Source organism: Erythrolamprus reginae, chromosome 1 (assembly GCF_031021105.1).
Source record: "Erythrolamprus reginae isolate rEryReg1 chromosome 1, rEryReg1.hap1, whole genome shotgun sequence".
NCBI lineage: Eukaryota > Metazoa > Chordata > Lepidosauria > Squamata > Dipsadidae > Erythrolamprus > Erythrolamprus reginae.
This window is the reverse complement of record NC_091950.1, coordinates 323,081,675-323,096,416: the sequence shown is the minus strand read 5'-3', so window position 1 is coordinate 323,096,416 and position 14,742 is coordinate 323,081,675. Positions and strand designations below refer to the sequence as shown.

General features: G+C 39.5%; 1 protein-coding gene across 5 annotated transcripts in view; it reads left to right on the top strand.

The window, feature by feature from the left end:
• The window catches only part of RGS17 (regulator of G protein signaling 17), an 83,618-nt gene that overhangs the window by 29,180 nt on the left and 39,696 nt on the right, over positions 1-14,742 (top strand). For all 5 annotated transcript variants that reach the window (XM_070733736.1, XM_070733737.1, XM_070733735.1 and 2 more), the window contains exon 2: positions 11,813-11,950. In XM_070733736.1, coding sequence (XP_070589837.1) covers positions 11,832-11,950 — 119 coding nt within the window. In that variant the 5' untranslated portion in view covers positions 11,813-11,831. The remainder of the gene's footprint in view (positions 1-11,812; positions 11,951-14,742) is intronic.

Genomic DNA, 14,742 nt, shown 5'->3' with positions numbered 1-14,742 from the left:
AAAGCTATCGCCTGGTTATTAGTAAGACAAATAAATTATCAGTCAACTTCCTTCTGTAATTGCAGCAAAATCTTCATTTCTTTCAGAGTGCTAGAGTGATGTTTTTCCCTGTCTTTCTAGCCATTTGCTTCCCTGACTTAATGGTACCATGTTTTCCCAAAAATAAGACCCTGTCTTATATTTTTTTTGAACCCTGAAATAAGCGCTTGGCCTTACTTATTGCCATGCACTCAAAAGCCTGGTTGGGCTTATTATCAGGGGTGGTCTTATTTTGAGGAAAACAGGGTGCTTATATTGCCCCTGCTATCAGGGTTGGTTGGAGCTTCATTTAAAGCTCAGCTAGGACTTTAAAAGACTTTAAAGGTAGGTTAAAAAACAAAGGTTTCTCTTTGCCATTGTATTTATGCTCAGCCTAGTTGCTCAAAAAGGTGCAACCCAGTAAGTTCGATTCAGTACGTATTAATTCAACTAGCTCAGCTTGATCTGCCACTTATTACTCAATATTTTATTACTTGTTGCTTTATAAGTCGAAATGCCAGGGACTGAACCTGAGGCTTTTTCACTGAATTATTCTCTCTTTCTAAGCAATGGATTTACGCTACGTTTCCTACAATTTAATGTAGCTGCATTTTGGTGGTGGTTGTTCTATCAAGTCAGCTCTGGCTCCTGGTGACCATAGGGACAAGTTCCTGCAGGGTTTTTTTTTTAGTAAATAGTATCACCAGTATCTTCTTCTTCAGAGAAGGACAGTGTTTATTTGTTTGTTTGTTTGTTTGTTTGTTTGACTTTTATGCTTCCCAATCCTGAAGGACTCAGGGCGGCTTACAACAATAGTATGAGTACAATATAAATAGATACAAAACAGTAAAAGAAGTCGAACATTATCTAAGATTAAAACATAACAAAACTAAAACCCTGTTAAAAGTTATTATAAAAAATAGTGATCACACTCATATGCTATACACCAGTGTTTCCCAACCTTGGCAACTTGAAGATATTTGGACTTCAACTCCCAGAATTCCCCAGCCAGCGAATGCTGGCTGGGGACTTCTGGGAGTTGAAGTCCAGATATCTTCAAGTTGTCAAGGTGGGGAAACACTGCTATACATACAATTGGCCATCGAAGATGTAAATTTATGCCTCCCAGGCATGCCGGCAAAGCCAGGTCTTCGTGTTGAAGCATCCTCAAGCATTTGCCAAAAATCCTCAAGCATTTGCCAAAAATTGGCAGCAATTATATAATACATACTGTAATTTCTAGAATAGTGATGACAAACCTTTTTTGGCTCAGGTGTCAAAAGTGTGAGCCCACATTCATAATACAATGCCGTTCCCTCACGTACAACTCCCCCTGCTGCTCCCTGCACATGTGCACAAACTCCCCATGCTTCCCCCACCACGCATGCTCACAGGCCTCACTGAAGCCTCTGGACTTCCAGTAGGCCTGTTGGGCTGTTTTTCGCTCTCCCCAGGGTATAGAAAACCCTCCCAAGCCTGGCGAGAGTGAAAAATGGCCGAAAAGAAGGGTGAATATCAGCTGGAGCTGACATAGGGCAACACCTCACATGCCCTCAGATATGACTCCATGTGTCATCGATTCGGCATCACTGTTCTATAATCATCAGATGTGAAAAGAAGGTAGAAGCTGAGCACTGAGGACACGATCCTGGCAATCATACACCAAGTAGATGGCATCTGAAACAAACCTGGGACTGCTTGCTTCTACTGTGTAGGTTTGACTCACTGTCCTTTGGGGCTATTTATTATGTATTTATTTTACTATGTTTAAATTTTTTCTGCCCTGTGTCTTTGGATGAATATAAATCACTGAGCCTAAATGTTGATTTTCAGATGCTGAATTCTGATAGCCCTAGCTGCTTTTGGAGCTAATTTCCTTATTTCCGATTTGAAGCCTGTCTTTGGTTCAGTTGCAAGCAGCTCAAATATGTTGATTTCCCATTGAGACTGGTTTATTGGAAAATCTCTGAGATAACTGATATCCTTGTCATAGTTTATTCAGCAGTCAACGAAGGAAAGCATCCTAAAAGTATCTTGATCTTTATCTTCTTTATCCAAATTGAATGGATTCACTGTTTCTAACTGTTTATAACTGGAGGAAGTTCTTAATAGTTTGTATAATAATAATAATGCAGCTAGTGAGTTCTAATTTTGTGCTAATATTCAGTATAATATCAGAAAACTGGGGAATTGACAAAATATAATATTTATGTGGTAGAATTTGAATGCACTAATATGATTTAAAACATGAAGCTGGAGATACATGGATATGACTAACTTCAACCAATTTCTAAGTTTTGCACCACTAGTGAGTAATTTCATTTCAAGATATTTACTACTACACGTTTTTATTCTCTTTAACTTTCAATTTGTATTGGACAAAATAAATAAATAAATAAAATTTAAAAAATTCAAGCATTACATAAATTATATAAACAATTCTTTCTTAATATGAAATTATTCACCAGTAGTACAATATTTAGAAATAGGTCATGGATAGTATTTGAATTAAATCACTGGAAAACAACTTGAAGATCCATCATTTAAAAAAATATTGCTAGCAAAAATAGTTTTGCATCTTTTAAAACTGATGTATAAAGAAATTTGAAAGAATTCTATTGTCTCTAGTAAATTTCTGAAACAGTAAACAGGTGGATACTGATTTTTCCTGGGCTACAAAAGATTTTACTCATTTCGGCATTGAATTCATAAAATAGGACAGGATTAGGGCTGGCTTTAGCCAAAGAGTACACAGGCACTAGCCTGGTGTTCCACAGTTGATAGGCTACTCATTCTTCAGAAATACTAAAAATGCAGATTTTTAGATCCACAAGTGTTCCATCAATGTGGCTAGGGATACGTTTATCTTACTGTGAAACATTTACTGTGCAGTGATGGGCTACCAAAATTATTACTACCACACTGTGGGTGTGGCTTATGCATTTTGTTTCAACATCTTTCAGTGCAAATTGGGTGCACTGGGGTGGAGCTCCAAATTTTGCTACCAGAACTGCGTTCCTGACCGTTCCCGTAGGAGCCCATCACTGATAGTGTGTGTGTGTGTGTGTGTGTGTGTGTGTGATAGTACATATTTTTAATGTTATGTTTAAGTATGCTACACATATAGAATATAATTTGTCAGCTATAAAAATTTAACTGCCTTGGATATGGCTCCTGGAGGGACCACGAGGCGAAAAGGAAGCAGTATGCTCCCTCCCATATTTGGGTACACCAGGGTGATTCGACAGAAGGAATATGTGTGTGTGCGTGTGTTTGTGTGTGTACATACATATTTGTTTTCATAGATTTTCACGGATATAGACCTGCATACATATATACAGTGATCGGCTACCATTTTTTTTACTACCACACTGTGGGCATGGCTTATGCAGGACGCCCTGCATTTTGTTTCAACATCTTTCAATGCAAATTGGGTGCTCTGGGGTTGAGCTCCATTTTCACTACCCTATTGTGTTCCCCCCATCCGGGCAGTAGCCCACCCCTGATTATTTACTATATAAAGTGTATGTACGCACCCACAGCTCATCTAAAATTATACACATTCAACCTCATTTACTGCGATAGGAAAAACATACCCAGAGCTCAAAAGGGGAAAAAAGAAAAAAAAATATCAAAATTTTGCTACCGGTACTGTGTACCTGACCAAAATTTTGCTACCGGTACTGCGCACCTGACCTTACCCGTAGGAGCCCATTGTTGCATATATTTACACACAGAGAGAGACAGTGTGTTTGTGTGTATAACATCAGGGTTGTGTGCATATACATACATAGACACATTTATATTGTAAATTTTTGTGTTTGTCTGTGTGTGTATGTGTGTGTACACACACATATACATACACTGTAAGCAAATGGTTAATTGTTATTTTGAAATAAGCATCAATGTGTGTATAGGGGTTCATACTCTTCAATTTCAAAAATGGGTTAAGTGAGGAAAATAAGAACAGCAGATATCAGCTTGGCTTTCTTGTGTCGTGGCTGTCAAGGTAAATCTTATTCCTTAATTTAAGAAAACCTGTTTGCTTGTAGTTATTCCAGTTTGGTATAGTATGACATCTGGGTACAATATTCCTGTTTGATGGTGTTAAAAGTTAGCTGAAGTCAATAACAGTGACAAACATGTAACTTGCTCAGAGCCATCTACGATGCTTTCTTTTGATATATTGTTTTCTGAAAACTTTGTACTGAAAACAATTATACAAATCCTATTTCCCTTCACTTATATTAGTTCAAAGGATGAGGAAATCATAGTCTCTCCTTATTTGCAGCATTCATCTCAATGTTTAAATTATTTTTCAAATGGGAAAAAGCAGCAAATAAATGTACATTTGAATGTGTCAATTAATTTAAATTAAAGAGTGTCGATAACTAATGAAAATGATGTGCCTCTTCCATAGGAATATCATCCCAAGGCTTAAGAAGCCCAAGGGTTTTTAAAGATATCTAGAAAATTTTCTTTTTACAACAAATCTATACCTTTGATTTAATAAAAGTAATATTATTACTTAATATTATTAAGAATCACATATGGTATAAAAAAATCAATAAATATTTCTCTCCTCTTGTTCTACTATCAGGATTACTCAGAAAAAATTATATGAGGCTCTAAGAGTTTTTCTATTTAAATCCATTTCTAGTTTCTGTGCCCACTATGTCCTTGTATTATTATTATTATTAATAATAATAACAATAACAACAACAACAATAACAGTAACAACAACAAAAACAACAGAGCTGGAAGGGACCTTGGAGGTCTTCTATTCCAACCCCCTGCTTAGGCAGGAAACCCTACACTACTTCAGACACATGGTTATCCAACATCTGCTTAAAATCTTCCAATGTTGGAGCATTCACAACTTCTGGAGGCAAGCTGTTCCACCGATCAACTGTTCTGACTGTCAGGAAATTTCTCCTTAGTTCTAAGTTACTCCTCTCCTTGTTCAGCTTCCACCCATTGCTTCTTGTTCTACCCTCAGATGCTTTGGAGAATAGGTTGTCTCCTTCTTCTTTGTGGCAACCCCTGAGATATTGGAACACTGTTATCATGTCTCCCCTGGTCCTTCTTTTCATTAAACTGGCCATGCCATTATTCTTCATAATAAGTCCATTCTTTCTAGAATATTTTTTCCCTACAGTACTTTTTCTCTCCACTAATACTGATTTTTGGAAAGGTTATGGCAATTTTAGTCAAAAACACATGCATTGTTCTTTCTATTACTAAGAAGTGGTCTTGTCATTCTAAGAATTTTGTACTAGGTTTTGTTCTTCAAAAGTGAAGAATACAAAAGTAGAATAGAAGAATATTTGCTTCAATACATGAATACTCGTAGACAACTTTCGTGATAATATTTCAACTGTTCACTTTATAGAAAGTTATGGTCACAGTGGGATTCAAGTGGACAAAAATATTCCAGGTATCATACTGAATTAAAATGAACCATGGACAGAGAAATAAAAACACAAAGAAGCAAAAGCAAAAACAGAAAACCAACAGATTTTAAAGGCTATTTTCTGTCAAGGAAAAGTTTTGTGTGTAAATGTGGCATAACTTCAAATAAGAAAAGTATCATTTTAAAAAATACCTTCTTCTTATTTGCCAGATGGTGCATATTTAATATTGGCAAGCTTTGCTAATGGTTCTTCAGAATCTAATTGAGAAAAGGGAAAAGAACTTGATTTAAAATGGTCAAGAGATCAATGGCTACCCTATCGAAGTAAAATAGGCTGATTAGGAATACTACATTTGATTGTAATCCTGAACACATGCATTAGAGAATTGGACTCTCTGAAGTAACTGGGATTAATCTGGAGTCAATATAACATTGCACTACCAATCTTTGACTTTTTTGGGAAATAAATGTAAAATAAGGGTTGAATGGAAGATAAATTCTAAGGCTGTACTAGTGTAGATTAGTTTAGATATTCAAGTTAAATGTCCAATAAAATCTTCAAATCAAACCAGCTTTCCAAATTGAATAGGCTAGATGAGTGATGGCGAACCTTTTTTTCCTCGGGTGCTGAAAGAGCATGAGAGCATGCTATCACACCCATAATTCAATGCCTTGAGGGGACAAAGACACATTGCCCCATCCTCCGGAGGACCTGTAGAGGCTGAAAATGGCCTGTTTCCCAACTTCTGGTGGGCCCAGTAGGCTTGGGTTTTGCCCTCCCCAAGCTCCAAAGGCTTCCCTGGACTGGGGGAGGCTAAAAATGCCCCCGGAGGCTTTCTGGAAGCCAAAAATGCCCTCCGAGAGCCTCTGTGTGAGTATAAAATCAGCTGTCTGGCACACTCATGCACGTTGGAGCTGAGCTAGTGTAACAGCTCGCGTGCCAGCAGATATGGCTCCGCATGCCACCTGTGGTACCCGTGCCATAGGTTCGCCATCTAGATGATCTGAATAATCAAATAAGATTCTTTAGAATCAATTCAGATAATTTTGTATATGCAACAACAGTGGATTTTTCTAGGTTAGTTTGTAAATCTTAATTAAATTAACCTAAACTGATGGTTTGGTAGGAACTTCTGAATCAAATCAGATTCATTTTTCAAATCAAATCAGTATTCAAGCTGAATTTTCTCTGGGGGTTTTTTGCCTTTATTTATGATTTTTTTTTCCTGTTTGCATGTAGTAACTGATGCTGTTTCTGGTATGATAAAGCTATAATCAAAATATAGGTCTGGTCATATCATAATTTGTATGCCGCCCCGAGTCTACGGACAGGGGTGGCATACAAATCTAATAAATGAATGAATGAATGAATGAATAAATAAATAAATAAATAGTTTTCTGCAAATGAAATTATGGGCCCTGGCTGTAGGAAGTGCATAAACCAGGATATTTTACATGCCACTTGCTTAGTACCTCACTGTTGGAATTTATAAGAATTGTAATTGAAATCACCTGAAGTAGGTTGTCTATCCAGCTGCAGAAAGTCAGAGAATCATATAATTTATGAAGGCTGGTGGGTTCCAATTTACCTCGCTTCTGGTTCACTTCCTCCCACACCTCATGGGCGTGCATATGCGCATGCACAGTAATGAAAAATCCAGGGGAGGAACAAAGCCAAAAAAAGATGGCGACTGCATGCACAGTGCCGGAACTGGGCTTTGGAGCATGCTCAGAAGGGGGAAAAGTTCAAAAAATAATAATTTTTTTTTAAAAAGATGGCAGCGCTCATGGACCGATACTGACCCAGTTTGGTGACATCATCATGACATCACCAGCAGGTCGCTACCAGTTTGGGTGAACCGGTCTGAAGGGAAGGAACCCACCTCTGGGTGGTACGTGCAAGAACCACAGTGGCACAGTGGTTAGAATGCGGTAATAGCAAGTTAACTCATTGCTCACTGCCAGAGTTTGATTCTAACTGTCTCAAGGTTGATTCAGCCTTTCATCCTTCTGAAGTCAATAAAACAAGGACCCCTATTGTTACAGGGCAATATGCTAACTCTGTAAACTGCTTAGAGGGGGCTGTAAAACATTATGAAGTGATATATAAGCCTATTGCTATTTAGTTCAATACCTGCTCAATTGAGGAATCCACTAAATAAGTTTTAAAACATTCAGAGAGATAAGGCACAACTTTTCTTACATCTGCTCTGTTGGGAAATATATCCTAATATCCATTCCAAATTAACTTGCTTTCAATTTTAACCTGTTGGCCATTGTCCTGTTTTCAAGTTTAATAAAGAATTAATTCAATAATGCACCGGGACCAGATTTTTCAGCCAAAATCATGATCATCATGACAGAGAAATCAGCAGGATTGTGGTCTAAGTCTTAGCAATAAAAGGCATATTCCCTTGCCCCCAGAGGCAACTACTGATTTGTGTAATGGAATGGAGAAGAGGGATTTTCTGGCATGCACAATTTTGTCTTTGGTGAGAAAGGGTTTATGGCTTCTCAACAACTGCTATGTGGGACAATTGCCATACTCTGTCTAATTGTAGAACTGGCCCTGTCTACGATCTTTACACTTTGTTGAGTCATAGAATTGCGAGTGTTAATGAGGAGGGTGGAGCATGTGTGAATATATAGGTTAACAGTACTGGTGGCAGTCTTATATCTGTCAAGATTCTATTTCATGACATTGTTTCAAGGCCGCAGGGATCGTTCCATGCTAATTACTTTTATGGGCAGAATGCAGTATGTGGGAATTAATTATTCCTAAATGTGGCACCAGGCTTCTGTGCAACGTCTATGCAGTTTGCAATGAACTATGCTTCGTAGGGCAGCTTGCTGTTTAATTATAAAGGACCACAGAACAATTTTGGTCTATGAATGAAATTAATAATAACATTCTCTAACTTGCTTCTGCTTAATGGTGTCCATCAGTGGCTCAGCTGATTGATTGCTTCTCTAAGTAGAAATGACAATACCAATATTAGTGACAACTAATAGAGGATGTTGCTGGAATAAATTATATGTGCAGTTGTGCTTCTCTTAGAAATAGAAATACTTGGTTGTTTCACTATCAATATGTTGCCTATAAAGATTTGATCTATTCTTTGGGCCCTATGCATCTAAAGTAGAAGTCATATACAAATTTAGACTACTGAAATCAGTAGGATATATTTTGGGGCATAAGTACACTTGGATATGAACTATAGAAAATTGTTTTTATCTATTCATCCATCTATCCTTGGTGGGTTTTTAAAATCATTCATAAATTTGCTTAGGCTCCAGACAGCAAACAATAAATTGGATCTTCTAAATATGGCCTTCTTGCTTCTTTAAATATTATATAAGACTAGACAGAAACAACGGAAAAACGTAGCATGATAAACCGAATATGGTTATTCACAAATTTCTGCTGAAACCAATTAAGAAAAACTTAATTGATTTTAACCCAGTTTAACTATTATGGATATCTCTAAAGGATACAAAACAAAATGCAGAATTATTTCTTTCGGACTGAAGAATCTTGCTCCCATAATTTGGCAATGAGGGAGGCAAAAGGAATAGTCAGCATAAAACAATGTTATTGTCGTTATACAGACCTATGCATTATTCATCTGCTGCGTGTATAGAGCACCAGAATCTGAATAAAGATCAAAGCTGCCCCGAGTCTTTGAAGAGGGGCAGCATACAAATCTAATAAGTTATTATTATTGTTATTATAATTTGCCTATAATAATAGTAACAATGACATAGCCAAGAGTCTGGCAGAATAGAGTTCCTAGATCAAGGCTGTCAAAATCAACCCATGGGCTGGACATGTCACATGTTGGCCACGCCTATGCCTGGTTTAGTGAAGAGGGTGAAAATCCCAATATGCCGCGTGACACTGCCATGACGACTTGAGTTTGATACATCTGTCCTAGATGGTAGCATACATCTCATTTTGTATGTTATAAAGTTAAATTGTACTATACCATAATCTCCTACATTACCTAGATCAGTGATGGTGAACCTTTTTTCCCTTGGGTGCCCAAAGAGCATATGCGCACACTATCATGCATGCGTGAATGCCCATACCCGTAATTCAATGCTTCCCCTGCCCCCCAGAGGCCCTCTGGAGGCTGGAAACAGCCTTTTTCCCAACTCCTGATGGGCCCAGTAGGTTCCTGTTTCGCCCTCCCCAGGCTACAAAGGCTTCCCTGGAACCAGAGGAGGATTAAAAAAAACCTCCCGCATCCCCCCCCCCGGAGGCCCTCTGGAAGGCAAAAATACCCTCCCAGAGCCAAAAAATTACTGGCCAGCATACACATGCACGTTGGAGCTGAGCTAGGGCAATGGCTCATGTGCCAGCAGATATGGCTCCGAGTGCCACTTGTGGCACCCGTGCCATAGGTTCGCCATCACTGACCTAGATATTAGATATATTTTTCTCTTTCTCATTGTCACGTTTCATGTAAACAATGCCTACATCCTGGTATCTCCAGTGCAGTCATTTTTCTGAACAGAAAATGCAAAATGCTACAACAGTTTTATCACTTTGTCTTAAATATCACCTAGTGTTACATAAACTGTGAGATGCACTTCCGAGATTATGAATAAGAAAAAGAGCTCCTGAAGCTAAATGAATTTTGAATAATAAGAAAGGACCTGTGAAGGATTTTAGTTAAGTTTTGCAGTCTGAATCTCAAGTCTAATAATCTCACTGCCTCTGGGCCAACAATAGGCATTTGGCTCTTTTTGTTCTTTTTGTTCATTTGGCTCTTTTTGTTCCACCTTGCCTATCCCAGCTCTGCTCTTCAAAAGCATCTGGGCAGGTAAGGAAGTTTGCCATTTCACCCTTTTGGTTCTCCATCCAATCCCAATGGTACCTCTACCTAAGAACGCCTCTATTTAAGAACTTTTCTAGACAAGAACCGGGTGTTGAAGACTTTTTTTTTTGCCACTTCTTAAGAACCATTTTCTATTTAAGAACCCGAACCCGGAAAAATTTCCCAAGAAATTTGAGAGCGGCACGAAGGCACGGCCAGTTTCCTGCCATTCCCCCTTTAATCCTGGCCATCTTGAGCTTTTCTGGGCTGCCAGAGGAGCCTTTTGGTGGCGCTTAAGGAGGCTTTGGCAGTCCAAAGTGAATGAAGCATTTTCCTTTCTCTGGGCGCTTGAAGAGGGAACAAACCTCTGCCAGTGCCCGGAGAAAAGAAAGGCTCCCTTCACTCTGGGCAGCCCAGAGCGAATGGAGAATTTTCCTTTCTCTGGACACTTGAAGAGGGAATAAACCACTTCGCTGTGGTGACTCCCTCACGTTGCCTCCCATACACCCGGCATGAGGTTGCCTCCTGGAGCATCTGGATGTGGAAAGGCAAAAGGGGGTGCTTCACCCCACCCGGATCAACTCAGCTTCAGCCAAACTAAGGAGTCACCACAGTGAAGGAAAGGCGCTGGCTACAAAGCGAGCGAGAGGAGTGGGGAACCCTTCAGCATGGGAAGGAAGAGGAAGCAGGTAGAGCAGCAGCAGCCACTTTTCGGTCAAAGGATTTGGAGGTTCCCCCCTCTCGCCCGCCTGGGTTTCTCCCTCTGGCATAGTGTATGGGAGGCAACCTTGTGCCGTGTGTATGGGAGGCACATGCTCCTCTTCGCTGTCTCAGAGTCCCTCTTTTTTTTTTAAGCCTTAAAGTGTTGGATTTTTTGATTCCCCTCACCTCACCTTCTTCCTTCAGCAGCAACTGTCCTCCTCCCCTTCCTCTTCCTCCTCCTCCCACCCAAATTCCAAGCTTTTATTTCTTTCCTAATGGATTTGCACGCATTATCTGCTTTTACATTTATTCCTATGGGAAAAATTGCTTCTTCTTAAGAACCTGGTCATGGAACGAATTAAGTTCTTAAGTAGAGGTACCACTATAAATATTTTAGTGAAGTAATGAACTATCTTCCAAACATCTCATGGATGGATAGGATGTCCTTAAACCTGAATTCTTGCTGTCTTGGCCTGAAGGGCAAAACATGAATTAGGAGAAAGGTAAAACTGTTCAGTGGGTAGATAAATACTGCCAAGTTTTATTCCCCATAGACATGAAAGTATTTGAAGAGAAAGGAAAATCTTTTGGTTCCCTGAACACTTCCTCCAAGGCTAGAGGTCCTTTATGATTACTACCCAGCAATTTTCCCTCCTTTTTTCAGCCAAAGGAAATCCTGCTTTATTAATTAGGGACAGCAAAACTCCTGAGATAAAATTTGGCCCCTGTTAAGTCTCTTAAGCCCTGCTGTGGTTGATGGTATCTGTAATTTTGAGTTTGAAGGTGGGTCTGAGCTATTGGGATGTGTTTAGTTGCATTCCCTTGATTTTCTCTTATGTCTACATTCTTGTACCCACAGAGGTGCTGAAGTAGCTGAGATGAGAAAAAGGCAACAGTCCCAAAATGAAGGACCATCGGCTGTGTCTCAAGCTCCTGGAAACCAAAGGGCCAACAACACGTGTTGCTTCTGCTGGTGCTGTTGTTGCAGCTGTTCATGGTATGTCATGCCATCTTTTGCGTACCCTTTTGATAGGTTATATGGAAGAGTCAAACCCATCAGTTGCCTGATGCAGAAATTAGTTGGGGGTGGTGGGAAGGGACAGGGATGTTCTGCTGATAAAAGACATTGTACAACAAGTGCTTATTTGGTGCTGATTTGTTAGGAAAAGCGCTCGGGTTTCCCTTATATCTTTGTTCGTTGTGACCTTTGTGTGACTTCAAAAATGTGATTAGTTGCCATTCCAGATACGGTAATAACATTGCTACCTCCAAGAATACATTCATATCTGAGAAAGGATACTTCGTTTGACATTTTCACACTTTGTATATAACTTGACTTTATTAATTGTCATTGGGTCAAAAATTAGATCACTTTTAAAGTGCCTTGAATCCTGGGGTATTTGATCAGTCTTCTTTCTATGATCTTCTTAATATTGCCATGCTGTTGTAAAATAATTATCTGGTAACTCCCACTGAGTTTGGATAAAAGTGTGCTACGCTTTCTGACTTTTGAAAGGATTCCAATTCTTGGGGTGCAGGTGGGGTTGGATGAGGAGCAGAGAGAAAGCCAGTGCATGTTGAATGAAAAGCAAATACGAGCAGGATCATCCTGTTTATTACTACAGTATTTGATAATTTGATGAATAACCTACAGAACATATTTATAGTCTGGAAACATTCAAAATCCGCTGAGATTCTTCAACTGGCAAAAAGCCATCATTTTAATGGGGATGGGGCCAGGAAAATTGTTGCTACTCAGCTCTTCCTACAAGAATCACCAGCTCAGGAAATCTGAGGCTAAAATCAGTGTTTATTTTCTGTTTTTAAAATAACCTCAGATAATCATGTGACATTTCCAGTATGTCCAGGGTGCCTGTCACTAAAAAGCATATAAAACTTTAATGTAACAACATTTGTATGTGTGCGAAACAGTCCAGCGACATCAACAAGGCTGTATGAATTTATAGAAGCTACTTCACTTGCTGAGGGGTTCCATACAGCTGACATAACCTCTTTCTTTCTGTGAAATTCCATTTCCAAAATTTCTTTGCACTGTAGCACTGGGACTGGTAAGCTGTAGCTTCCAGAATAACTTTATACAGCTCTCAGCCCAGTTTTGAAAGACCTCTGCCAAAAATCAGTTTCAGAGCCCTGGCAGGAGAAATTTGTTCCTTTTCCAGCAGTCTCTTGCTTGAGGAATGAGTGATTATCAGAGAAGGGAAATGGGAAGTTGGAAAATGAGAGAAAGAGAATCTGTATGGAGTAATGGTTAAGACACCAGGCTGGAAATTGTATGAATTCTTGTCTCTCCTTAGGCATAAAGTCTCCGGAGAGGGGCGGCATACAAATCTAAATAATAATAATAATAATAATAATAATAATAATAATAATAATAATAAACATCGCAATCCCAGGAGACAGCAGAATTGAGGAGAAGCAGCTAGAGAAATTAGTGAAATACGAAGATCTAAAAGTCGAGCTGCAACGACTCTGGCATAAGCCAGTGAAAGTGGTCCCAGTGGTACTTGGCATGCTGGGCGCAGTACCAAAGGATCTCAGCGGACATTTGAAAACCATCGGAATTGACAAAATCTCCATCTGTCAATTGCAAAAGGCCGCTTTACTGGGATCGGCAAACATAATTCGCTGCTACATCACGCAGTCCTAGGTGCTTGGGAAGCGCCCGACTGGTGATGAAATACAAAATTCAGCATAGTGATCTCGTTTGCTGTCTTGTACTGACATAATAATGAAGCTAACTTGGTGACCTTCGGCCAGCCATTCCCCCTCGCTTCCAGAAAGGAGGCAATGGCAAACCACTTCTGAAAAATCTTGCAAAGAAAACTGTAAGGACAGTCACCAAAATGTCGCCAGGTGTCAACACTGACTTGAGAAAGTGAGAGAAGGGGAGAGAGGTGGAAAATCCCAATCCAGAGGAGGGTTTCAGCAGATTCTGACCAGTTCTGGAGAACCCGGTAGTAGAAATTTTGAATAGTTCGGAGAACTCATAAATACCACCTCTGACTCACCCTGCCCCTGTCTATTCTCTGCCTCCCGAGTCCCAGCTGATTGGGTGGGAATGGGGATTTTGCAGTATCCTTCCCCTGTCCCGTCTACCAAGCCACACCCACAGAACCGGTAGTGAAAAAAAATTGAATCCCACCACTGTACCCCTTCCCCCCTAAAGTCCTCTAGAGGCAGGCTCCTAGAAAGACTAGAAAGCCTGGGGAGAGTAAAAAATGGGCATGCCATCATGTGCTGGGAGTGGGGGAGGTCACATGTGCATGTGCAGGGGGGGTTCATGGAATCATGGATGTGGACATATGTGTGCGTGACACACACACACACACCGCTCTCCCCTTTTGGCATGCAGATCAAAAAATGTTTGACATCACTGTTATATATGATATAAGAACTGCCAAGGACTAATAGCTTAATTAAATTATATTTCCACTCCTCTTTAAAAGCAGACTTAATTTATGTTAATAATTCTTGACTGGGACTTTTGAAGCATGGAGTTCTTAAAAAGCCATATTGGCAAAGTTCCAAAATACTATATGTCTTTCTATATACAAACTTGCAAATATTCGGAGTTTACATACCATCATTCTTTACTTTTCTAGTGCTCCAGTGTATGTGTTTTTCGTCAACACTAATACTGTGTACATCTATACAACATTCTTTTTAGAATTGGGACACGTGAAGTTCCATTATCTAGAAAATTAGCAGGGTAGATTCAAGGTTGTGGTAGAAATACCACTGCTGATTTTTTGTTTTTTCATCTCTGTT